This window comes from Urocitellus parryii, chromosome 9 (genome assembly GCF_045843805.1).
Source record: "Urocitellus parryii isolate mUroPar1 chromosome 9, mUroPar1.hap1, whole genome shotgun sequence".
NCBI lineage: Eukaryota > Metazoa > Chordata > Mammalia > Rodentia > Sciuridae > Urocitellus > Urocitellus parryii.
The window spans coordinates 115,239,121-115,267,105 of record NC_135539.1 but is presented as its reverse complement, the minus strand read 5'-3'; the positions used below and the strand labels follow the sequence as shown (position 1 = coordinate 115,267,105).

The following is a 27,985-nucleotide window of genomic DNA, read 5'->3' as shown; positions in this document are numbered from 1 at the left end:
TTTAAGGACCTTATCCTTCTAGCCTAACTTGAGTTGGCATCTAATTGTCAACTAGCACTTTTTTTCTAAAGCCTCACATTTTCAGCAAGCACTCTATCACTGAGCTACATCCCAGCCCTCAACTAACACTTTTTTTTTTTTTTGGTGGTGCCGGGGGATTGAACCCAGGGCCTTGTACATGCGAGGCAAGTGCTCTACCAACTGAGCTATTTCCCCAGCCCCTCAACCAGCCCTTTTTATCATAGCAATTTTAACATGAATCTTTTCCTAATCGTCACTAACATTTTTTACCATTTACTTAACTGTCTTAGGAATTTCCTATTATTGTACTCAGGTTTCACAATTATTATTATATACGCACAGGCAGGTGCACATGTGAGTGCGCGCGCGCGCGCACACACACACACACACACACACACACACACACACACACAAATACACACGTAAGGTATGACAAGTTTAACATACTTATATAAAAGATAGTAAATAGCCACGATAGTCATAATTTGAACCCAGGCAGTGTGACTCCACAACATGTCCTCTTATATATCTATTTTACTGTACAGTACAAGGTTAAGATAAACAGTGTCACTGTGTTTTTTAAAGAGCTAGTGGGGAAATGGCCTTAATTTGTGTTAAAATGGGCTGGGGTATAGCTTGATAGTAGAGCACTTGCCTAACGTGTGAAGCCCTGGTTTCAATCCCCAGTAACACACACACACACACACACACACACACACACACACACACACACATAGGCATGGTAAAAATTGAGAAAAAACAGCACTCTCACACAGATCCTACTTTACAGAGCCAACCTTCGGGAGAAAAAACAAACTTTAGCACAGTGATCGTAGTGGCCCGAGATTCTCCTTTTAGAATTATGGTTTATTCTGGATCCAGACACCAACTGCATAAAACGTGAAAATGGTTTTAAGGAAAAATTTAAATTTCTATCTGCCTTCATAGAACAGTGACATAGATATTTTAACACTACTGATTTTTATCACATTAGAAATTAGACCTAAGGCGCGCTCGCCTAGCATGCGTGCGGCCCGGGTTCGATCCTCAGCACCACATACAAACGATGTTGTGTCTGCTGAGAAATGGAAAATAAATATTAAAAAAAAATTCTCTCTCTCTCTCTTAAAAAAAAAAGAAATTAGACCTAAGACATTTTAAATAAGCTCTTCAATACTTAAATGCACAGTTTTATTTTATAAATACTTTCCAAATCTTTTAATGTCTAATTTAATAGAAATAAGCCATGTTTTCATTTCTTCTTCAATGGTTTGTGGCATATTATTTTGGTTAAAAGCATATGAAGAGGACTGGGGTTGTGTTTCAGTAGAAGAGCACTTGTCTAGCATGTGTGAGGTGCTGGGTTCAATTCTCAGCACAGTAAATATATATATATAGGCTTTAAAAAGTATATGAAGAGACACTAGAAAGGCAATGTCAATCAATGGAAGGGTAACTGATGTGATACAGCAATTTGTATACGGGGTAAAAGCGGGAGTTCATAATCCACTTGATTCAAACCGTGTAATATGATGTATTAAGAACTATGTAATGTTATGAACGACCAATAAAAAAATAAATAAATAAATAAATATTTCACCCATTAAAAAAAAAAAAAAGTATATGAAGAAAATCTGACTTCACACAGATATTTAGTTGAAAATGAGAAGTTTAAAAGGGTCTTAGGAAATTTTCAACTGGCCTGCCCTGCCAGCTGTGGTGTACGTACCTGTAATTTCAGCAACTCTGGAGGCTGAGACAGTAGGACTGCAAGTTCGAGACCAGCCTCAGCAACCTACCAAAACCCTGTCCTGTCTCAAAATAAAAAATGAAAAGGTCTGGGGGCGTAGCTTAGTGATTAAGCCCCTCTGGGTTCAATCCCTTTACCAAAAGCAAAAAAACCAACTGCCCTAACAAACCCTAGTGATCCCCCTATCTAATCTGTTCCTCCAAAGAACTATACTGAAATTCTTCTTCCATTCACTATTAATAACAATTATTTTGGGGGCTGGGGATGTGGCTCAAGCTGTAGCGCGCTAGCCTGGCATGCGTGCGGCCCGGGTTCAATCCTCAGCACCACATACAAAGATGTTGTGTCCACCAAGAACTAAAAAATAAATATTAAAAAAAATATAACAATTCATTTTTACCATACGATTTATTTTTATTTTTTTAGTCATACATGACAGCAGAATGTATTTTGACATATAATACAAACATGGATTGTACATACATCAATCATATTGTCTATTCTGTTGCCCTTCCCATCCTCCCTACTCCTCCACTCCTCTCCCATCCTTTCTCTCTATCCAATCTAATATGACACACTTTTTTCGTTTTCTCATTACAACATCATATATGTATTCTATATAACAATGAAGTTCTCCTTCAATCTTCCGTGAATAACAGTTTTTGATGTATTTGTATAATGACAACATTTTTAGAAAAGATATACTTGGGTCAACTGAATCTTCCCTGAAGTCTTACCACCAAAAAGATCCCGAAAATAGCACAATCATTTGTGGACTTTTAATAGTCATATTAAAAATAATGGGTGCCAAGGGATAAGAACCTTCACTAAAATTAGAACTTTATATATAGAGATAGAGCCTGTGGAAAGGCCATCAGTTTTTAAAGAACTTGTTTGGTGGATCGTCTATTTGTAAATAAAATATAGTGGTAATAAAAAAACATGCTATGAACCAGGCACAGTGGCACACACCTAGCTACTCAGGAGGCTGAGATAGAGGATCACAAGTTCAAGGCCAGCCTTGGCAACTTGGCAAGACCCTGTCTCAAAATAAAATAAATAATAAAAAGGGTTGGGGATGTGTCTCAGTGGTAAAGTGTTCCTGGGTTCAATCCCCAGTACCAAAAAAAAAAAAAAAAAAGAGAGAGAGAGACACGTGGGGGTGGGGGGCGGTATTTACTTTCCAAGCACTAGTAAATTCCTTTTTACTTTCCCCCCATATTTTTAATTGGTGTATTTAATTATACATAATGGTGGGATTCATTGCTAACACATATGTTCATATATCATTCTCCAGGATCTCCCCTTACCCTTCTCCCTCTCACTGGTCCCTTTATTCTACTCTACCGGATCTCCCTTCCATTTTCATGAGACCCCTTCCCCCAACCTTTCTTTTCCTTTTTCCTCTCTAGCTTCCACATGAGTGAAAACGTACTGACCCTCTAACATTCTGAGTTTGGCTTACTTTGCTTAATATAGTGTTCTCAAGTTCCATCCATTTTCCCACAAATGACACAATTTCATTCTGCTTTATCACTGAATAAAACTCCATTATGTTTACACCGCATTTTCTGTATCTATTCATCCACTGAGAGACACCTAGGCTATGGTTCCATAGTTTGGTTATTGTGAATGGTGCTTCTATAAACATAAACATGCGTGTATCAGTACAGTATTCGGACTTTAATTTTTTAAGATAAATAGCTGGGTCATATGATGGTTTCTCCATGCTGATTTCCATAGTGGTTGTGCTAATTTATAATCCCACCAAAAGTTTAAAAGTGTTACTTTTTCCTCCCATCCTCTCCAGCATTTCTTATTGCTTGTATTTTCTTCCTTTTTTTTTGGGGGGGGGAGGGTAATTAAATCCAGGTGGGCCCCAAGACTGAGCTACCTCACCAATCCTTTTTTTTTTTTTTAGATAGGGTCTCTAAGGTGCTTAGAGCTTCACTAAATTGCTGAGGTGGCCTTGCACTTGATCCTCCTACTTTACCCCCTCCCAAATCACAGCTGTATTGTTATGTTCTTGATGGCTAACATTCTAATTTGAAATGAAATCTTAATGTAGTTTTGATTTGCATTTCCCTAATTGCTAAAGATGCTAAGCATTTTTTTCCATATATTTGTTGGTCATTTGTATGTTTCTTTTGAGAAGTATCTGTTTAATTCATTTGCCCATTTATTAATTGGGTTAATTTTGGGGCTTGGGGTGTTAATTTTAAGTTGAGTTGTTTATAAATTCCCTTTTCACCACTTTTAACAAAACTTGGTAATTGGGCTGGGTATGTAGCCAGTTAGGCCCTGGGTTCAATCTTTAGAACAATAAAAAGTACATATATATGCATATGTATATATAAACTTGGCAATTACAGGTCCTCAAAACCAGAAGAAAATATAAAATGGCTCTCAGAGATCTTTTTTCATCAAACCTCAAAGAAATAGTTTCCTGTCAGGTCACTTTATAGGAACTAGCCAAGTATCATGTTGTTCATAAACAATAGAGTAAGGAAGCTAACTAGACCACATAAATACCTTACCATTCCCAAATTTCCTCATCAGAAGTCTCCAAAAATCACCTACTGAAATGATTCATACTGATTTTGGCATATCCCCGAAAGTCTTAACAGGCCTATAATGAAAATATCCTTTTTAAAATTCACAAAGAAGGATTCTAAAAAAGCTAACTGAATCCCTAGAACAAATCACCTACTACCCAAATGGACTGATATCATGATGTGGGCTAATCATGACAAGTTAACAGAAAACTAATATTTCTTTTTGGTCACTCATAGTTATGATATGTAAATCACTGAATGGGACCAGAAGAAACTTTAGATTCTTCTTCCCTACTGTTACCATTACAGGCACACACATTACTTTGGAATGCTTACACCAAGCCAGATTGTGACCAAATAGATGTAACACCACAGCTTTTCTCTCAAGAAAGTTATTATTTAATAAGTAGTTTTGGTTCAGTTTTCTTCCATACTTCCATACTTACGATCCCATTAAGGAAAAGGAATGGGGTTCTGGTTGGACTCTGCCCCCACTCCCTTCCCTAAGCAACACCCAAACCTACCTGGGCACCAAAGGCAGGAAAAGTCAAACATCCCACACCCTACTTTTAAGGTCTCATTAGACTGTAAACAGAAGCTCTACCTTTGGTCTTGTATGAACTAATCACTCTGGGTAACTTGAAGAGATTCAAAGCCAGGGTCAGGAAAGGGATAGTAGTAAGACTAAAAATCATCTTGAGCCTCAGAAAAGATAGAAAAAGATCACAAAAACTTTGTTGTGTTGATGTCCCAACTAAACATACATTTGTAATTATATTCAAAAAAGGAAGTTAAATGGTTATCTATTTTAATAGATGCAAATATTTAACAGCAAATACTTAGCCCTCCTAGAATTAAGATTCATTAACTTTAAGCCTAACATTCAAAGTGGAAATATTCTTAAACCCTACATATGATCCCTAATAGTCATATTTTTTTTAAAGAGAGGAGAGAGAGAGAGAATTTTTTAATATTTATTTTTTAGTTTTCGGCAGATACAACATCTTTATTTGTATGTGGTGCTGAGGATCGAACCCCGGGCCGCATGCACGCCAGGCGAGCGCGCTACAGCTTGAGCCACATCCCCAGCCCCCCTAATAGTCATATTTAAAGTCAAAGCCTAAACTTAAACCTGAACTGAAATTAGCTTGGAAATTGCTTAGCTGACCCCACTACTGTTAAACGTTTACACAAGGCAAACTGCTAGTCCATTCAATATATTAATAGATTCTGATCGCTATGGTTTCATTGTCTCTGCCCCTCCCAAAATTCATGTGTTAAAATTTAATCACCAAAATGATAGTATTAAGGGGTAGGGCCCTTTGGGAAATGATTAAATCACAAGGGCAGAGTACTTATAATAGGATTAGAAATCTTATAAAAGGGCTGGAGGAACTAGCCCAGACCCTTTTACCCTTCCACCCAAGTAGAACACAACATTCAAAACACCATCTTGGAAACAGAGACCTAACCCTCACCAAATATCAAAACCTACCAAGAACTGTGAAAAATAAAGTTCTATTATTTACAAGTTACCCAGTGTCCAGGATTTTGTTTTAGCAGCATAAACACATTAAGACAGTGACCAGGCTTCATGGATAGATGCCCGTTTGAAAGAATAACGGATGTATTGAGACACAAACATTTAAGATGATGCACATCCACTTAAGATGGTAAATTAACAGGTCATTATCTCCAAAGATCTTAAACTTATTCAACACTGTAACCCAGACCATTCTGTGTATTACTATAGTAGAGTTAGCATTATTGACTGCTTTATTTCCTTCACATTTACTGCTGCATCCTAAAATAAATTTGATCTGAAATATAACTCACTTCAGCTAACTCAGTTTAGCTGCCCGGAATCACTCTGTACAAACTGCAATTATCTACTTTTCCAGCTTCTGAATACAAGAGTATGAAAGCTGCATCTAAGACTTAAGGAATCACTACCACTTCGCCATGCAAGCCTGAAATACTATCAATAAACCTGCATTTATCTAGCAGGTTACTTGGCTTCCCTGCATCAATTTCCTGGTGCCTCGAACCAGATCCTTTTCTTTCCTTAAATGTTGGTATTTCTGGAGTTTGTCATGACCCTAATTTTAATTCTATATTCATATACTCTTACTCCAATTCAGGTGAAGCAAAGCCTTCCAGAGCACCCCTAGCAGCCTCTCCTGTTTCCACCCTCCCCCCACTTGCATTACCCCACTAACCCTGGTTATCTCCAGCCATTCTAATACAACTTCTTTCCATGCAGACATCCACACGTCATACTTTATAATCTTTTAGACCTTTCTCACCAGTAGATTATATGAGTTCCTTCAAGTCAAAGCTATTTAATTTACTTCTGAAGCCCTAGAACCTTTACACAACGCCTAGTACTTACTGACATTGATAATTGTACTTCTCAGAAATCACAACTAGTGGGCTGGGGATGTGGCTCAAGCGGTAGCGCGCTTGCCTGGCAAGCGCGCGGCGCTGGGTTCGATCCTCTGCACCACATACAAATAAAGATGTTATGTCCACCGAAAACTAAAATATAAATATTAAAAAATTCTCTCTCTCAAAAAAAAGAAAGAAATCACAACTAATGCCAAAGATCCAATTCATTTCTTCATTCAACAGAGATGATAAAAAGGATTTCCTGAAGTAGAGATGACAATTTCTGACCAATCTGAAGCCAACAGGCAAGAGAATTTCCTATTTTCCCTATTAGGGAATTACTTAAACCAGTGGTTCTCAAGGGCAGCTGAGGTTTAGAATGACCGGGGGAGCTTCTTAAAATTCAAACACTTAACCCAACATGAGATTCTAATTCAAAAGGACCCTCCAAAAAAACTTTGAAGGGAGGCAGGAAGACATTTAGGAGGCCCTTAGTCCTAAATACTTCTTATGTGTTAACAGTCACTGAAAAGCTCATGAATCAGGAGCTTCCATATAAAGGAGCCACCCAACCAAAAAATTATATAAAGGCAATATGCTATTATTTACTGATAAACTGAACTATATAAATATAGTAGACAAAATAACCTAAATTGTACTTTGATATAGATGCAGCATTGATTTCCCTGTAGTTGTGTTTGGATAACAAAAAGGAAGATGGGAAAACCACACTCAAAAGGCTTATTGGGGGACATGAAAGAAACAAGATGAGGAGAGCCACGATATATTAAATAGAAGGAAGAACACTGAATTTAGAAACAGTGCCATGGTTTGACACACACCCCGCCTTTTTTAAGGTAGTAATGAGGACTGAACCCAGGGCCTCACTCATGCTACTACTGAGCTACATCCCCAGCACTTCATTTGTTTTTGCTTTAGACAGCATTTTGCTAAGGGAATTTGTGATCCTCCTGCCTTAGCTTCTAGAGTTGTGGCATGCGCCAACAGGCCCAGTACCCCAATCTTCTTCTAAAGGTTATGCCAATTTGGACAAGTCACCTAACAGCTCTCTGGCTCTTCTCATCAGTAAAATGGATCTATCTTAGCAAGAATTGGAAAAAAAAAGAAAAACAGGCCTGTAATCCCAGCAACTCAGGAGGGCGAGGCAAGAAGATACCAAATTCGAGGCCGGTCTCAGCAATTTAGTGAGGATCTGAGCAATTTAGCAAGACCCTGTCTCAAAATAAAAAATAAAAATGGGGGGCTGGGATTGTGGCTCAGTGATAGAGCGCTTGCCTAGCATTTGTGAGGCACTGGATCCGATTCTCAGCACCACATATAAACAAAGAAATAAATAAAGATCCATCAATAACTAATAAAAACATTGAATAAACTAAAAATAAAAATGGGCTGGGTATATGGCTCACTGGTTAAGCTCCCGTGGGTTCAATTTCCAGTACTAAAATAAAAGGTTCTTTTGCCAAATTAAAAAAAAAAATGGTAGCCTACCAGAATACAAAGTACATAGTCAAGGGCTAGGATTGTAGCTTAGTAGTTGAGAGCTTGCCTCACATGTGTTGAGGCACTGGGTTCGATCCTCAGCACCACATAAAAAATATATTTTTTTTTTTAAAAAGAAAGTACTTAGTCAAAAATAAGCATTTCTTAATATGTAATTATAAATCACAACTTTAATGCATCACTAAAAATGAGAAAAAATATAAAGCAAATGAAAAAAAGGATGTAGGCAAAAATAATAAAATTTCATAATTTCCCTTCAACTATCTCATGTAATCACAACTACATCATAATTATGGTTTTATAAGATGCAATATTAAAAAATGTTTAAGGACATTAACTCTGGACCTGTACCGCTTAGATTCAAATCCTAGCTCTACCACTTATTACCCAGGAAACCTTGGGCAAATGTACCTCTTTAGGCTTCACTTGTAAAGAAGGGCAAACATTATCCCCTTTTATAGGCAGGTTAACAGGAATAAAGTTCTGAAAATAGTCCCCTCTTAAGGCTAGCAGCTCAAGGATAACATGTAAGTAATGGGATACACACCAGAAGCCAAATGTTCTTACTTTTACTCTAGTCTTCTTCTCATGAAGTTTCCATTCTCTTAAAAATTTTCTTTTTTTTTTTGGTTGTAGCGATTGAACCCAAGGTCTTATACATGCTAGGCAAGATGCCACTCAGCTATACCAGCAGCCCTATTAGCCCTATTCTCAAAAGTTTTCATTTGGTAACTGGATAATAACATTTCCCCCACTCACACACACACACACAAAAAAAAAATTATTTTAGAATCCAAAATCAAATGTTAAACCCTGTTCCTTTCAAAATAATTTTTTGGGGGGAGAGGTGTACTGGGGATCGAACCCAGGAGTACTCTACTACTGTACTGTCCCCAACCCTTTTTTATTTTTTATATTAAGACAGGGTCTTCTTATGTTGCATAGGCTGGCCTCCTGCCTCAGCTTCCCAAATCATTCAGATTACAGGAATAAACCACCATGCCTAGTCAAAAAGAAAAAAAAAGAAAAAAAACGCCTTAATAAACCAAGCATGGTGACCATGCCTGTAATTCCAGCAACTCAGGAAGCTGAGGCAGGAGGCAGGAGGATTGCAAGTTCAAGGCCAGTCTCAGCAACTTCTGAGACACTAAGTAATTTAGCAAGACCCTATTCTCAAAGGGCTGGGGATTGCAGCTCAGTGGTAGAGCACCCCTGGATTCAATCCCTAGTACCAAAAATGAAAAAAAGAAAAAAAGATCTTGATGACCAATTATCTATTATATAAATCAAAAACACATTTTATAGTGGAAGATGGAAAAAGACATTAACATTAGCTTAACAGTGAAAACAGCAGTTATAGAGGAAACCAGAGGAATGGGCTGCCATCAAGTACAATTTTTTAAAACTCCAAACCCACAACCTACACAAACCCTAAAGCCAGCCTCCCACTGGAAAATCTGGTGCTCTTCTCAATTTGTCCCATGCATCATAATACTGGCAGAGAGCTTAAATACCTGGAAATTTTACAAAGTAGAGGTTATAGCCCAAAAATTCTGCACAGACCTTTCTCATTCTACATTCCCTTCCCTGCACAACAAATAAAAAAAGAATCAGTACAAATGAAGCAGAGCCAACCCTCTCCATCTCTTCCCTACAAGTTAAAGCATGGCAAGGACAAGATGTTACCATATGGTTTAAATATCACCAAATGATGAGTTGGTATAACCACACAGAAAATTGGGAGGATCTTGCCTTAAAGACCTTGTAATTATGTGGGTTTGATAGGGATTTGTTCTTTGTTTCTGGAGTTATATGATTAGAGTAAATTGGCAATGTTTCAGGATCTGGAACCTATAGTGTAATAACATCTTATTCAAATACATGCTTAATAAAAATCCCAGACCAGGTGCTCAAAATACACTAAGCTAGAGCTGGGGATATAGCTCAGTTGGTAGACTGCTTGCATCTCGGGCACAAGGCCCTGGGTTTAACAATCCCCAGTACAAGTCAGTGAGTTAGCAAAAATTAACTCAAAAATGCACAAAAATCTGCTTAGGACCATACAAAGAGAAGAGCTGAGAAGATAAATCCTAGCCTAGATGTCTGTTCCCAAATAAAATAACTAACATAACATTTGAAGATTTAAAAGTTGATATATATCACACGGAATTACTTTTTTTTTTTTTTGGTACTGGGGATTTAACCCAGGAGCATTTAACCACTGAGCCATGTCCTGTCCCATCTGTTGTCCCCCCACCCCCGCCTCTTTTTTTTTATATTTTATTTAGAGGCAGGGTCTTGCTGAGTTGCTTAGGTCCCTCACTAAATTGCTCATGCTGACTTTGAATTCACAATCCTCCTGCTTCAGCCTCCCAAACCATTACAGGCATGTAGCACCACACTGGTCTTTTTAGACAGGGACTAAGACTGGACTCACAATTGAGATCCTTCTGTCTCACCCTCCTCAGTTGCTGGGATTACAGGTCTGCACCACTGCTCCCAACTCCAGAGTATTTTAATACATCTAGAAAGCATTATTATTAAAATACTTGACTCAAGACACACACACAAAAGCCATTAAGTCGGGCTGGGGATGTGGCTCAAGCTGTAGCGCGCTCGCCTGGCATGTGCGCAGCACTGGGTTCGATCCTCAGCACCACATACAAATAAAGATGTGTCCGCCGAAAACAAAAGCCATTAAGTCATAGTAAGACCACAGCATATAGGGCCAACCTAAGAAGTAATGTTACAAGGTACAATAACATAAGATATACTTAAACAAAAATTTGGGAATTTTAAGTTTGTATGATTATATACAGTAGTAATTTGTCTAATCGTTAGAAAAGAATAAAATACAATCTTGATATATTTCATTTTTTCTCCTGATCTAAGTGCTGAACCCAAGGGCACTCTAGCACTGAGCTACATCCTCGGCCCTTCTTGTTATTTTTATTTACTTATTTTTAATTTTTTTGTGTATGTGTATATATATTTTAGTTGTCAATGGACCTTTTGTTTTTTATTTATTTGTATGTGGTGCTGAGAATTGAATTCAGTGCCTCACACATGCTAGGCAAGCGCTCTACCACTGAGCCACCACCCAGCCCTTGTTATTTTTATTTCGAGTCAGGGCCTCAAAAAACTGCAAAGGCTGGCCTTGAACATGCCATCCTATTCTCCTGCCCACCCTCCTGAGTTGCTGGGATTATAAGTATAGACCACCACATTCAGACTGATGTAGTTTTTTTTTTAAAGACCAAACTAAACATTTTTTCCTGCTACCTCTTTTATATTTCTCTTCACTTTACAAATGGGATAACTGAAAAAACATTGGACTCTTGTCTTCTGATTCTTCCTGTTAGGCATGCATTGGGATTATTTAAATTTGCTAAATACATATGCCCATCCATTTGCATGGCTTCCACAGCATCAGGTGTCTCATACTAGGAGAAATGAAAATAATGATAAACATTTGCTTGCAAATTTACAGGTAAATTTATAAACCAAATAAAAATTCACCTAGAAGAAATTCCTGCATGTGCACAAGAAACACACATGCAACTGCACATTTTCTGCAATAATTTATAACAGCCCCCCCCAAAAAAAAAGATCAATATTTTTTTTTAAAAAAAAAAGACCCAGGTACAGGGCTAGGAGTGTAGCTCAGTGGTACAGCTCTGGACTAGCAGCACAAAGCCCTGGATTTGATCCGCAGCTCTGCAAAAAAAAAAAAGGAAAAAATATAGAAAAGATCCAAATACATACAGCTCAGTCAGTGTAGTGGTGCACGCCTGTAATAGAAGCAGCTTGGGAAGTGAGGCAGGAGGATCACAAGTTCAAAATCAGCTTCAGCAACTTAGTGAGGCTGTATAACCTAGTGAGACCCTGTCTTAAAATTAAATAAATAAAAAAAAGGCTGGAGATGTGGCATAATAGTCAAGCAAGCACCCTTGGGTTCAATTCCTGGTGGGGGGAAAATCCAAATACAGAAAAGCTTCATTCATCTAAAACAATAGAAGAATAACATTCTACATTTTCTGGTTTTGACAACAGGCTTTTGCCTTTTCAAGTTTCACTTAAAAAATCCCTTCACTTTTGAGGAAAATGAAGGATATATTTGGCACTGTGTCTCACTAAATCTGCCCCCAGACTCTTCTTAGCAATGGACAAATAAAGCTTTGGGATTTAAGCTCTTTGCAATCCATCAATTAATTAATCTAGACAGCAGCCCTAGGTCAGTGTCAGATCTCCTTAGAGCCGATGAGAAGGCACACACGGGGTACAACAACTTTGTCCAAGGTCATTTTGGAATTAGATTGAAAACTCTATCCACCAGGTTTTTAAAATCTAGAAACAATACCCCCCACCTCCGTTTCTCTTTTACATAATAAAAGAACTGGCTTTTAAGTAATAAATAAAATACAGCCACATAATAACTAATTTTTATCTCTACAAAACAATCTTTAAATTTTACAGCACTTCACAAGAGATTACCATATGAACTGGAATCAACAAGTTCTAAATCATTATGTGAACTTCTGCCTGGTGGTGTCTCCTAGCTAAGAAATTAAGTCACCCCCAGAAGGAGGGAGTGGGAAGCCCCAAGATTTTACTGGTAGAAGACATTTTTTGAGGATCTATTTTTTAAACTACCCATTTTAAAAAAAAATCTGAAAACATGTTAGTTAACATAAAAATTAAACAGAAACTGCAACATCCATCCTACTTCAAGTCAAATTACCACTCTGCACAGAAAACAACACAATCAACTACATTACTCTTCTAATTCTCATTTCCCTAAAACTCCTTTTCCAAAAAGGGACTTCATTCTGTTTCTTGGTACTCCTGACTCCCAACTCTGTTCTATCAGACTAACTACCAACTCTGTTCTGTCAGATTAACTACCCACTCTGACCATAAGTTGAGATAAAACGTGGTCGGTCAACACGAAATGGACAAATATCAGAGAATGGAAAGATGCTGATAGAAAATGCACTCCAGCCACTCCCTCACCTGCAGCCTGCAGATGAACACGTTTCTACAAAGGTCACAAAAAATATGTATCAATGCAGCAAAGCTACTTGCTAAAACTCAAGAGAAACAATCTCCACACTAATTGGGCAAAGTGACCATCACTCACTAAAGGCTTTAAACTTACTTTGAATTGCCCAAATATCACCTATAACCAGAACAGGACCCAAAGGTAAGCCAAGGGGCTTGGGATATGGCTCAGTGGTAGAGCATTTGCTTAGCATGCACCAAGCCCTGGGTTTGATCTCCAGAACTGCCTCCCACCACCAAGAAAAAGAGCTAGGTCAAGTTGTCCAGTCTATGACTGAATATTAATTAGTAGTTGTCTCAATACCAATGCTGATACTCTTTCTGCTCTTACATACAGAAAAAATAGTTTAAAGGACTATTTTCTATACTTTTGTGTATGCTTGAAATTTTTCATAATAAAAAAATATTTGCAATAAAAAAATTTATACCCTGGCAGAACAAAGTAATCAGTTTTTACATCTAAGAAAGTTTTAGTGACTTTAAAAGAGAATTTTTAAAAGTGGAATGAATCTAAGATCATATATAAAGGTGCACAGGAACAATGCCTTGGGAGGAATGGCCTACAATTAAAGATTTGAATGTTTAAGCTGGGCAAGGTTGTGGGTACTCCTAGTCTAAGTTTCTTGGAAGGCTGGGGCAGGAGGATCGGTGTGAGCACAGGAGTTTAAGGCCAGCCTGGGCTTTGAAGTGAGACCCTGGGCAGTTGGGGACAGAAAGGGAGTGGGGGGATATATTTAAACCATGATGAGGAAAAAAGTACTAAAAAGAATGCACTTAGTCAGATTCCACATTTTTTTCCAAAAATCTTATAAGTATGGAGATGAAATGCCTCAATGTCCTAGAGGTAGCTTTTCTTCATTAGTATGGTTTAGTTCATAAACTTAGCTATAAAAGCAAATTCACCATACAACTCTTCTAACAGTTAATGATCCCAAGAAAAAGAACTTTTTTGAAGATGCACAAAGGTCATCTTATTTTAATATAGTACACAAAGGGGGCTGGGGATGTGGCCCGAGTAGTAGCACACTCGCATGCGTGCAGCCCGGGTTCGATCCTCAGCACCACATACAAAGATGTCGTGTCCGCCGAAAACTAAAAAATAAATATTAAAAAATTTTCTCTCTTTAAAAAAAATAAATAAATAAAATAAAGTACACAAAGGTCATCTTCAATCCCAAACTATAGCAGTTAATAAATACTGAAGAAATCCTAGCCAGGTGTGGTGGTGTGCACCTATATTTAGGAGGCCAAGGCAAAAGGATTGCAAATTGGAGGCCAGCCTCCGCAATTTAGTGAGGGAGCCCTTAAGACCCTGTCTCAAAAAATTAAACTGGGCAAGCACACGCCTGTAACCACAGCAACTTGAGAAGCTAAGGCAGAAGGATCTCAAGTTCCAAAGCGAGCATCAGCAACTTAGCAAAGCCCACCCTATCTCAAAATAAAATATAAAAAGAGTTAGGGATGTGGCTCAGTGGTTAAGTGTCCCTGGGTTCAATCCCTTGTACCAAAAAAATTAAAATTAAAAAAGGACTGGGGACATAGCTCAGTGGTAGAGTGCCCCTAGGTTCAATCTCAGCACCCATAAATGAAAAAAGAAGAAAAAAATCCTTATTAGAGTGCATACAGTTCTCACATCTTAACCAAGTTCCTCACAACTCAGGGTTTTTTTGTTGTTTTGTTTTTTTCCTTTTTGACACAAGGGACTGAACCCTGGGGCCCCTCTACCACTTAGCTATATCCCCAGTCCTTTTTACTTTTTATTTTGAGATAGCAGACCCTTAGGATCTCACTACTCAGTTATTGAGGTTGGCCTCCAACTTATGACCCTCCTGTCTCAGCCTCCCAAATCACTGGGACTATTGGTGTGTGCCACCACACCCAGTTACAACTCAGATTTTTTTTAAAGGTAGCTACCACAGGCTGGGGATGCAGACTAGCGGTAGAACAATTGCCTAGCATGCACTAGGTCTTGGGTTCAATTCTCCATCAGGATGGGGAGGGGCACTCTACCACTTTTAAAGTTGCTCAAACTTTAAAACCAAAAGTTGAGCCCAGCTGCTCAGGAAGCTGAGGCAGTAGAAAAGCCAGCCTCAGCAACAGCAAGGTGCTAAGCAACTCAGTGGGACTCTGGTCTCTAAATAAAATACAAAATACAGGGCTGAACCCTGAGTTCAATCCCTGCTACAAAAATAAAATAAAACAAAATAACAAAAATTTGTAACAGCAGCCCAGGGATATGGCCTTCCCAAGATAAAATCCCACTCACCCTAAGGGCTCCATCAATACTCCTCTTGGTGATTCCTCTTCAGGAAACCCAAACAATAAAAATTTTATAAAGCAGACCCTTCCAATTCCTAACATTTATTCACCTAATTATTATTATTATTTTTTTTTAGGTTGGCAAAACTTTAAATAGGCAACATAAGCATAATGTCCAGAAAATACCTAATGCTCCCAGAAAAAGAAGAATCACACAATTTCAACACAAACCAAGCCAAAAAGATGTGCAAGGACAAAAGCAAGATCTTCCTAGTGGTCTTTCAAACTCAGAAATGGCATTTGGAAAGAGGCACATAAGTAGGCATCAAGAAATGCAAATGCCAAGAACCTAATTAGCATTTTTATTTGGGGGCAGATGGACTTTCCCTTATCTTCTTCTATGGCCTACATTAATGTGGACCAATTAAGACAACAATAAGGTTACAAGAACCTACAAAAAGGGCTGATATAGCTCAGTTGGTAGACTGCTTGCCTCATATGCACAAAGCCCTGGGTTCAATCCCCATCACCACAAAAAAGAAAGGTGCCAGCAAGTCACCTTGATCTTGGACTTCTGACCTCCAGAACTGAGAAAATACATTTGTAAAAAAAGAACCTACAAAAAGATCCCATGATGGTACATAAACCAGGTGATTTTTGGAGGGAAGGGGCAAGTAGTGGGGACTGAATCCAGAAAGGTGTTAACACTAAGCCACATCGAAGACCCTTTTTATGTATCTGAGATAAGGTCTCACTAACTTGCCAGAAGATGACCTTGAACTTTGGATCCTTCTGCCTCAGCCTCCCAGCAAGTTGGGATTATAGGCATGCACCCTGGCCTGGCTCTATTTTTTTTTTTTTTTTTTTTTTTTTTAGTTTACAAATAATTTCTTACCTTTCTAAAAGAAAACTCCCTCAAAGGCAGATTTCTGCCTACCTATATATATATATATTCAAGTATCCCAAACATACTGGACTTTGTTATTGTCCCCCAAATTAAACAAATAAATACGTTTATACGTTTATCAGTAAGCTATCAACCAGAAATGCTCCAAGAGTAGGTTAATAGATCATAAACAAAATTAAATACTTCAGAGCTGGGGATGTAGCTGGGGAGGGCTTATCTCACATGCACAAGGCCCTGGGTTCAACCCTCAGCACTACAAAAATAAGGGGGGGGGGACTAAATACTTCAAAAAAAAAAATGAATGAGTTTATAGGGCAGGGCGCCTGTAATCCCAGACTCTTTGGAGGCTGAAGCAGGAGGATCCAAGTTCAGGGCTGGCCTCAGTGATTTAGCAAAGCCCTAAGCAACTTGGGGAGGCCCTGTGTCTAAAAGTAAAAAGGATTAGGGATATAGGTCAGGGATAAAGTGCCCCTAGATTCAATCCACAGTGCAAAAAAAAAAAAGAGAAAAAAGAATTTAAGGGTTAATACTTTTCCTTTTTATGTCTCTAAAATAAAAGAATGTAAACCCTGGCTTTAATAGAGAACCCTTATTTAACACTTTACAAAGGCAATTCTATATTCATTTTACTTTTTAAAGTAAAATTTATTTTACTTTAGATTGCATGTTTAAAATCATATCCTATAATCATGGGAAGGGAAATTTTTCCAATGGGGGTAGGGACCAATCTTTAGCTGACTCACGTATTTGCAATATCATTCACATTCCACTCTATTTGTTGATTAGCTCAGTAAGAATTGTATAGATGAATAGATGTTCCTGACTCCTATAGTACATCCCATTTGCCACTAGTAGGTCAAATTTGGGTAAATATCCTCTTACACACTACAACAAATGAAGTATATTTTTGCTTTGTTTAAGGTAAATACTTGTGACCTAGAACTGCAGAACTTCATTCAAACTCTTACCTTCTACTAAGTTTTTCCTCCAGGGCATTACAGTCCTAAATTTTTTTTTTAATATTTATTTTTTAGTTTTAGGTGGACACAATATCTTTTATATTTATGTGGTGCTGAGGATTGAACCCAGTGCCTCAAGCATGCTAGGTGAGCGCTCTACCACTGAGCCCCAGCCCCAGCCTCAGCTCAATGGTCTTTGAGACCATTTGTTCCCACATGATGATCATGGAGCGGGAGGCAGAAACTGACTTTCCCCTCTTCATGGTCATGAATGCAGCTTCCCAGCTCTCTGTTCAGCTGAGGTGGAAGAAGCCTCTGGAGCTGGAAGAGTCTTCCTCAGCTCCAAGATAGTTGGGACGCCACCGCGTGCTCTGGCCTGGAGTCTCCTGAGTGTGCTGGCATGGTGGGGGTGCTTCTCCAGAGACAGAGGTGGAGAAGCCTGAGGGTACTAGCTGTCCCTGCATTTACCCTACAATTTCCAAGGCTACGTTAGTTTCTGAATGAGGCCATTTTCTGTTGCTATAACTAAATGCCAGAGTTGGGTACGTTTAAAAGATCGTAGCTTTGGAGGTTGAAGTCCAAAGTTGGTGGCCCCCTCTGTTGGGCCTCTGCTGAGGGCCTCCTTGGCTGCATCACAGACACACAAGTGGGAACTGAAATGGCCATATGCAGGAAGGGCGCCAAGCACTGGGATAGCGTGGATAGCCTTGCTTCAGACCAGCAGCGCTCTTGCAATAACTTACAGTCCTAAATTTGTCTTAAAAAGCAGTTACAAGCTAGAAGTAGTGGTGCACATCTGTAATCCCAGCTACTTGGAAGGTTGACGCAAGAGGATCACAAATTGGAGGCTGGCCTCAGCAATTTATAGAGACCCTGTCTCAACTAGGGTTGTGGCTCGGCAGTAAAGCGCTTGCCTAGCACCTGTGAGGCGCTGAATTAGAAAAATAAATGTTTTATGTCCAACTACTTACGACTAAAAATTTATATACATAAAAAGGATAAGGAGGTGGCTCAGTGTTACAAAGGCTTCTGGGTTCAATCGCCAATATCCCCAGCAACAAATGTAGGTACAAATGGGTACAGGGTTTCTTTGGGGAAGATAGAAATGTTCTAAAAATTGACTGAATGCACAACTCTGTGAAAATACCTCAAACCAATAAATGTACACTATAAACTGGTGAATTGCATGGCATATGTTTATTTTAATAAAGTTAATTTTTAAAAGTAATTTCAAGTTTGCCTTTTTTTTGTTTGTTTTTTGCTCAAGGATGTTCCTATTTTTAAATTTAATGTGACCAAATAATAACCACAACCAAAGAAAGATCTTACTCAAAGATGCTGACTATGTTAAAACAAAGTAGTTTTTTACCTTGGCTATAAAGGTGAAGGAAAACCCTAATGACCACAGAAGTTAAAGCTGAAAAAAAGTATCCGTTGTGCCACTTGGGGTTTGATCTAAATCTACTTTTGGACAAAAGTGGAACTTGCCTATCTATGGCCAAATGTTAGCTGTTTTAAGGCAAGAAAGTTATTAAAGCCATCAAATATGTCCCTATAAAACTTGGAGGATTCAAAAAAGGGTCTACTAAGCAGCTAACTATTCTTGCCTAATAGTTACACTCCTAAAATTAATGATCTCCAAACACCGAAAGTGATATGGAAAATACCACTTTAAACAGAAATCTTATTAAAAGAGGAAATTAAAATTTGCATTTTAAAGGCAATAAAACCAGAAACCAGATTAATTGTAAATTTAAAAAGATCTCTGCTGAGAAAATCTGGTTATCCTAAGTATTTGCTATCATTTGAAACAAAGGTTTATTTCTCTCTTTAAAACCAAAACCCAGGTTTTGAGTATAGTCTTCTTGACTTATTACTTTTATCACTTTTAATCTTACTGTATCTTCACAAATTTCTGTGTACTCCTATACTCCCAACATACAAAGTAACATGAATATCCTAAGTTTTCACAAGCCAAGCAGCTCTGTACCCTAAGAAAACAGGTAAAAACCTAAGCTATGTAAGCACCATTAATAAAGGTAAAAACAAAAGGGAACAGAAATGCTTTATAATTCTACCCTTTACCTCCTAACAAGGAAAATACCAAAGGTCCCAATGCCCCTTTTAATACAGCCACTGGTACTCCAAAAACTCAAGAAAATCATCTACAAACATATACATTATAAAGCTATCACCATGGAAAATTTCATGTCTCTTCAGGTGTTTTTTGTTGTTTTTGCTGTATTTCAACTGTATGAAACCACTTGTTCACAGTTAGTTTTCCCAAAAAACAGTTGCTAAAACAAAGAATGTTTACATATCTTAAGAAGCCTTTGTTCCAACAAGACCCCTCTTCAAGACTATAACTTCTGGAAAGATTTCCCTTTTTTTGGTTATATCAACAGCAAATAGTCCCAAACTCTTTCCATTTGGGAAAGGAGTTTGTTAAACAAAGGAGGAGGCAAGCCCCCTTCACACAAAGAAGGTCTACAAAACAGAGCACTGGTCCTGTTTGTAGATTATTTGTTCCTCCTTACCCCTTCCTCAGGCTGTAGTATATAGTACTCTCAATACAAAATGGTGGCCATCATGTCTGTCTGACATTCAGGGTGGGAAAAGGCAACACAATCGCATTTTGCAAAGACTGCCATTAGTGTGCTAGCCCAGATGAGGAAATGGGTTGCCAAAACCTAACCAGAGCAACACTATGTTTTCGGTAAAAGGGATTTATAAAAGGAAAAGAAAGCAAGATAAAGGACTTACCCCAGCCCTAGTATACCACAATACCAACATGGAGGACAACTCCCAGGAACCTAACTCTTCACGTTTTGGTTACCATGAACTTGCTCAGGTTGCCTAATTTCTGAATAAAATCTCATTAATGCAAACGTCCAACATTCATATTCATCCTTCCCCACATCTGCCATAAAGCTAAATTGCTGAATGTTGGAAACATTATTCTTCATGAATTAAAATCTTGACTCTAACCAAACCCAGTGTAACTTTTGCAGGCCTATCTACACTCTAAAGAAATGTACTTCCCGTAAGCAACAATAATCAACCTTGTCCACTTCCCTGGAAGAAACGGATCTATTTTCAAACATTTTCCCCACACCAGCTGGCCAGCTGTCTTTTGAGGCTATATTTCATCTCCATTTTAAAATTTCTCCCCCCAAAAAAGGCAACGTCTGGAGTCCGTGTTTTTATTTTTTATTGGGGGGCGGGGGCGGGGGTGGATAAGACTTTACTCGAGATCTCCCTCAAAAACGGCTTTCCAAAACACAGTGATTACACACGGAATCCCGGCAACTCGAAATGTCATTACAAAGAGCAAGTTTAAGGGACAAGGGGGAGGGGGGTCTTTTTCCACTCACCGAGGGGGGGGGGCGGGGGAAGAGTGGGGAGAAAATTCTTAAAAACAGTAGGAAAGGCAGTTAAACCTCCTTTCAACCGTCCCAGCCCGTCCAACCGTCGTTTAGGCCAAGGCCAACTCCGGCTCGGACCATCCCAAAAGGTGGGCGACAAAACAGGGGTGTCGGAGCGCATCCAGTTCCGGCTGGGGGGTGGGGGACAGGGAGGGGTTGGCCGGGTTTTCCTCCGCGGACGTTGGAGCCGTTAGGGATGTTTCGGAAGCACCCCACCCCTCACTCACAGCCCCCCGACCCAAGGCGCTTCAGACAGGGCTTGGAGGGCTCGCTGGGTGGACGCATTTCAGCTCGGGCAGGTCGGGAGCCAGGGGTGAAATCGGCCGCGGTCCGGCGTCTGACATCTCCCCCACCCCATCCCACCAACCCCGCCAGGCCTCTCCCGGGAGCCGCGCGGCCCGGCCACAAGTCGGTGTGGGAGCATCCGCGAGCGTGGGCGGGCATCGGGGCCCACCGCCGCCTGTCCTGCTCACATCATCCCAAAAGTGCCCCCCAAACACTTGTGTCCCCCAAAACACCACCGCTCCAGGCCCAACCCGCAGCTCCTCCCCGCCCCCCGGCAGCGCTGGCCGCCTCTCCCCGACCCAGGCCTGGGGGCCACCTGGAGACCCGGGGACCAGGGGGTGGGGGGTGCCCTGGTCTGGAGGGTGGGGCGCCCAGGTGAGGGCCGCTCCGGGCCGACGCCGCCACCACACAAAGGACCAGGGGCTCCCGCCGCCATATTGAAAACTTTCCTCCTCGCACGACAACTCGAAAGTCCCCCACCCCCACCCCATCACACACCCCCGCACCCCGGGGGAGGAGGCGAGGACCAGCCTGCGGAGCCCGGCCGGGCCCAGAGCCCTCCCTCCACGCCCGCGCCTCCGCTGAGCTCCGGGAGGAAACTCCCCCGCGACCACCTCCGGCTCCTGCCACCACTCCGTCCGGAACCGAACCCGAACCCCCAGGCCCAGCCGCGCACTCGTCCGCCGGAGCCCGGCCGCCACCCGGCCCACGCATGGCATCGCCGAAGCCCCCGCTCTTCCACACTCCTTATCTCCCACCCAGAAGAAGCCCGGGTCTTCCTCCCATTGCCTCAACCGGGCAGCCCCAAACTTGACGAGGCCTGCGGGGCGACTACTCCCCGCCCCCCGCGCCTCGGGCCTCCGGGCCCCGCGCGTCCTCGCTCCCTCCCCCAGCCGCGAGCAGAATCCGGGGTGCTGGCGTGACTCACCGGCGGCGGCCGCACCTTACAGATCCCGGTCTGCTCGGCTATGGGCCGGATCTTGTGGATGAAAGCGAAGGGGTCCGCGAACTCTTCCCAGCTGGGCTCGAAGACCGGACACTCGGGAGGAGGCATGAACTCGCCCAGCGGCCCCGGGCTCCCAAGGGGCAGAGCCGGGCGCGGGCCCTGGGGCAGCGCGGTGGCCGGCTCCATCACCGGCGGTCAGGCAGGGCCGAGGACTAGGTGGGCTCCGGGACCGCGGCTGCGAGCTCCGCTCCGTCCGAGACCTGTACAGACGCGGCTCGGGTGATAGCAAGTCCGACTTGTACTAGCAACGGCAGCACCTTGGGCTTTTTCAGCCTTCCTCCGAGGACGTCTTGCCGCTAACCCACGCCGTGCGCCTCCGCCGCCACGGCGAGGAAAAAGAGTCCCACCCCCACCCCCACCCCCACCCCGCGCCGAGCTCTCCGCCCCGCCCCCGAGTCGGGAGGGGCCGGGCCTTCCGCCTGGGATGGAGTCTATCCTTCGGATTGAGTTGCGCCAACATCTACTGACCGTTTACTATGTATCAGAGTTACTGCCCTTAAGAAGTTAATAGACGGGTAGAGAAGATCGGACCCACAAGGCGATCATTCAATCGTGTAGTATACTGTGCCACGATATAAGTATACACTTATATATACAGGAGGGGCAGAAAGAGTATTGAGAATAGGAGAGCATTTTCCAGGTAAAAGGAACAGATTGAACAGAAGAATAGCATGGATGTGAGAAGACAACAGTAAGGATGGTAGTACTTTTGAGTACTTGCGTATCCTACTGTTCTAAATGTTTTATATGTCTACACAACAACCCCATGAGTTAAGTATTCTTTCTTACATGTTACAAAAAGGAATATTAAGCAATTTGTCCAAATACATAAAACTATTAAGTGATGGGAACTATTTATTAGGAGGTAGACATGTTGCAGGGAAACGAGTTATCCTCAACCACATGACAAGGTTGGATTTGAAAGGAACAAAGGCTCTTGAAATAATCTTGAAATCGTGGAGCTAAAATTAAGACAGTGATGCTATTGATTAGGAGGAAGAGATGCACATGCAGGAAATAAAATTAGGGATGAAGGGAAGGAACCATGAGTATTAAGGATGAATCTAGTATGTGGCATACCTGTCTGAGTGGCCCCCTAGCATCGCCTGGACATTCACTCATCATACTATACATAAAAAGCCATTCTAGGGAAGAAGATAATGTGTTCACTTCTGGATGTGTTGAATTTGAGGTGTCTCTGGTACATACTGCTGGAGATATCCAACAGGTTGAAAGATATAAATCTGAAGGGGAGACATAAATCTGGGGATTATTAGCATATAGGTAATAGTTATTAGTTATGTAATGTTAATCGTGCAAAAGGCACTGGGAAGGTATTGCTGTTATCCCCATTTTGCAGCAAAGGCAAGGGAGGCATAGTAAGGGTAACTAATTTGGAGATATAAATATATTTGAAGCACTTTTGGGGGATGGGGGAGTACGTTTAGCCCCAGAAAAGGTGATAACAGTTCAAAATGTAGAATTTCAACACTGAATTGATCTCCTTTATTCAGAAAGCAGCCATCTCCATGAAAGGACTGCTTATCATGATCGCCCTGAGGAGTCATCACTGAAGCCCTACCCCTGCTTTCAAATTCTTCAAGAGTAATTTCATCAGATTTATCTTATCCTTAAGGATCTCCAATTAGATTTTAAAAAAATGGAGGGAGGGAGGAAAAGAAAAGAAGGCCTCTTCTTCATTAAACTTCCCAGAGGTATACAGCAGTCCTTGGAGATGGTAGACCTTTTCTTAGATCTCTAGGGCTTTGGATAAGCTTTTTCCTTCTCCCCACTGAAATAGAGCCTCAAGCAAAGGGGGCAGCTGGCAACCCCATTAGAGGGAAAAAAAATCAGTATAAGATAGCAGATATGGCAAGTTATTATGGTAGAATCTAGACAGTGGATATAGAGGAATTTGTGCAGTTTTAACTTTGCTGAAATTTTTTCACAATAAAGTGTTAGGGAGAGCAGTCATTGTATTTGGGGGGCATTTCTGGAATTGATTTCCTGTCATGCGCTATTTCTTGGGAGAGCAGTAAGAATTTTGACCCTTTAGTGTTGGCATCCTACGAGCTGGGTGGGTATAACTTCGACAAGAAATCTCGATATATGTGAATAGAGACTATTATTTAACCGAAGGGCACAGGAGGAATGAACCTAAGAAAATCTTTTTCAATTTTCAGCAGTATGGTAGAACTCCTTCTCGCTCCCAATTCTCAAGGTCTCCCAATCCTGCTTCCTCCATTTCCGGTAGTGCCCCTAAAGGATGAGATACTGTAGCTCCCAGATCAGGCAGCAGCTGTTTGGCTCTGCACGCACCCGATGTGACGTTAAGGAAGGGGGCGGTTGCCAGGATAGCTAGGGGAACCTAGGGACCGGGAGAGCTCTCCTGGAAGGCGACAGCTCCCCCGCCCCGCAGAAGACGCTTCCCCTTGCCCTTTATGATGTGTGTTTACATGGGCGGAGGGATCCCTCACCAGCTGACAGCCACACCGCGACCGGCTCTTCTTTTTTTAAAGAGCCTAGCCACAGGCCGTGATTGGCCGCGGCCCGGGCTGCATCAGCCTCCGGGGGCGGAGCCCGGGCCGCATTGTCTCTTCTGGGGCCGGCTGGACGCCCCAGAGGCCGGACCTGGGCAACCCCGGCCGGGAGGTGCTGGGGCTACGGCTCCCCGAGGGCCGGGAGCAAGGCCTGGGCGGGGCCAGATCCAGGTTCCCGGGGGAAAGCGGGGCTGCAGCCCGGGCGGCCCGAGCGGAACCAAACCCCGTTCCGAGTGCCACGTCTCCAGGAACCCCCTCCTTACTCTTGGACAACACTCCACCCCCGCCCGGGCCTCCGTCCCCCAAACTACCCCATTTGTGCGGCTTCAGATCGTAGCGATACATTGCTAGGATCGTCATCTGCTTCCGCTCCTCTCAGCCCCCAGACCTCACGCCCCCAACCTGCTGGGTCCCACTCCCGGCCTGCTCCCCCGGATCTGCCTTCGCCTCGAGACTCGCCCGCCCGCTGCTGCGTCCCGGAGCTTCTTCCGGTCGCCGCGATGGGAAGACCACGCTCCTGGGTTCCAAACGGAGAGAGCGACCTTCCTCTACCTCCCCAGCCCTCCGCTCACTGCCGGGGACTCGGCCAACGAATGGTGGGGGGCAGGCCCGGCTCCCCAGCGACCAGGGAGGGGGCGGCGGCCAGCACAGCACGTAGCGCACGTGTAGAGCCCGCTCCCCACCTCCTCCGCCGCCGCGGCCGCCAGGGACGACTTCCCGGGGCTCCGGCTGTCGCGCGCGCCTCCCTTCCGCCCAGACTTCGGGTCTGCGCCTCCGAACACCCTTCCCTCCGCAGCCCTGCTGGTCCTTCCCTGGTTTCCCGAGGGTCCCGTGCACAGCTAGCGCATCTCAGCTGCTCATCTCGGATGCGTGCCATCCTCTCAGCTCACCAAGCTCTGGAATGTTTGGTGTCAGATGCCCTCAGGACAAACCACAAACCTATGGGATTTGTCTCCTTGTTGATTTTGTTGATTCCCACAATACTGGGTCCTACCCTTTATCGCTGCACATGTGACTCGCTATGTCTTTTCTTCCACCAGTGTCTTTTCTTCCACCAGTGTCTTTTCTTCCACATACGTGCCTCTTCCCTCAGATAGTAAGCCGCTAGAGGGAAGGACTGAAGTCCCTCTCTGTGCCTGGAACCAGACACGTGATAGACGCTTCACCAATATTGAAAGGGAGGGGAAATGGGCTTGAGTTTCTGTGACTCCAGTAGGCTGAGGATAGAGTTTTGGGCAACTGTGGGAAAGAATCTGCTTGCCCACACGGAGCTGGAAAGAAGCTCACAGCAGATTGGAGGTGGGGCATTGGGGGCGCCCACATGGTGGGTGAACACGAGAAAATCCCGTCTTCTCTCAGTCTCCCCCGCCCAGTCCCCTGCCCTACTTAATTCCCTGGAACCCTCAACCTTTCCCTTTGGCTGCACTGGTCTCTTCTGTGGGACTTCAGTGCTCCCTGTTCTACCTCAACTCCAGCTGCAGTTCACACCAGGGTAAAGGTTTCATTTCTGCCCTTAGGAAGCTGAGTATAGGTCTTAAGGAGGCTCCTGGTAACTAAATACCTTTTCCTCCTTCCCATCTCCTCTCCCTCTCCATTCCTGGCTCTTCCTTTCTCTTTATTCTGTTGCTGGGGATCATACCCAGGGCCTTCTGCATGGTAGGAAAAGGGCTATACCAAGAGTTACACCCACCAGCACCTTCTCCAGTCCTGGTATCTCTTCCCTGCTGACTCAGCCCAACTGAGATCCAAGATGACTGCACCTTCCTCCTAAATTTTGGCTTACTTGGGTGTGGAACCTAAAGGACTAGACCCTGGTATGGGTCAGGCACTGGCAAATGGGATGTTCCCACGGTGCCAGCTACCTTGGCTACCCTGCCTATAGGAGGGGCAGAGTAACACCAGGGTTTCCAGGTGTGCCTTCCCATTCCGGTTGGGCCACTTTAGAGGCTTGGAACTCCCAAGGAGCAATATTGTGCATGCTTCTGAGAGAAGCTTAGAGGGAACCCCACATTCCCCATTAGTCCTGCAACTCTACCACCAGCACCCCAACTCAGGTCTCAGAGTTGAGGGGACCCTGTCAGTATGCTCAATGGCCTTGGATAGCTGGAATGTTTGGAATCCTCTGTATCTGGGATGAAAGACTTTAACAGGATAAAAGACTGCAACACTATGTCAAAACTTGAGAGAGCACCACCCCATTTACCTTGCCCCTTTGAAATTCTGCATTCAACCACATCATGCTGAGCACAGCGTCTGACAGTAAATGGTAAATGCTCATTCCCCTTTTTCTCTTCCTTGGCAAGAAGGGGTGATTTGTGAACACCTGGAAATAACATTCTAACATGAATAAGACAGGGCCACCAGCCAGGAGTAATTCACAGTCTACTTGACTGAACTTATGAAGTATGTGGTATTATTGTCATCATCTTTCAGAGAAATTGAGATTCAGAAAGGCTGATCAGTCAAAATCAAACCGATAATAATAGCAGGGCCAGGACTAGAATGGCCATCTTTGTACCTGCCTTTGATCTTCCCTAAACACCAGGCTGACTGTTCTAAAGCTAAGGTAAAAGGACATAGAGGCCTGATCTCAAGTTCACTACCAGCTGCCCCATAAACTGTCAATATCCATTATCTCCTGCTATGCTACAGTGGCTTCAAATGCTGACTCATCTCACCAGGCATAGTGGGCGGCACGTGGCTGTAATCCCAGCGATTCAGGAGGCTGGGGTAGGAGGATCACAAAATGGAGTCCAGCCTCAGCAATTTAATGAGACTCTATCCCAAAATAAAACATTAAAAAGAACTGGGAACAGGGGCTGGGGATTTGGCTCAGTGGCAGAGCACTTGCCTCGCACATGTAAGCTACTGGGTTTGATCCTCAGCACCAAATAAAAATAAAGATATTGTGCCCATCTATAACTTAAAAATTAAAAAAAAAAAAAAAGAACTGGGGACATAGCTCAATGGTAAAGCACCCCTGGCTTCAATCTCCTATATCAAAACGACAAAACAAATAAAACTCAAATATTGCCAAGTGCAGTGGTTCATGCCTACAATTCCAGTTTCTTGAGCACCCAAGACAAAATCACAAGTTCAAGGCCAGTCTTCACTACTTAGCAAGACCCTGTCTCAAAATAAGAGAACTGAGTGGTGGCCCATGCCTATAATCCCAGCGACTTGGGAGGCTGACACAGGAGGATCACAAATTCGAGGCCAGCCTCAGCAATTTAGTGAGAACCTGTCTCAAAATTTTTAAATGGGCTGGGGATGTGGCTCAGTGGTAAAGCATCCCTGGGTTAGAGGCC

General features: G+C 42.5%; 1 protein-coding gene across 1 annotated transcript in view; it reads right to left on the bottom strand.

The window, feature by feature from the left end:
• Kdm5b (lysine demethylase 5B) overlaps positions 1-22,439 on the bottom strand; it is a 79,241-nt gene extending 56,802 nt beyond the window's left edge. The window contains exon 1 of the mRNA XM_026397155.2: positions 22,060-22,439. Within this exon, the coding sequence (XP_026252940.2) occupies positions 22,060-22,263 (204 nt within the window). The 5' untranslated portion in view covers positions 22,264-22,439. The remainder of the gene's footprint in view (positions 1-22,059) is intronic.
• Between the last annotated feature and the right edge of the window lie 5,546 nt (positions 22,440-27,985).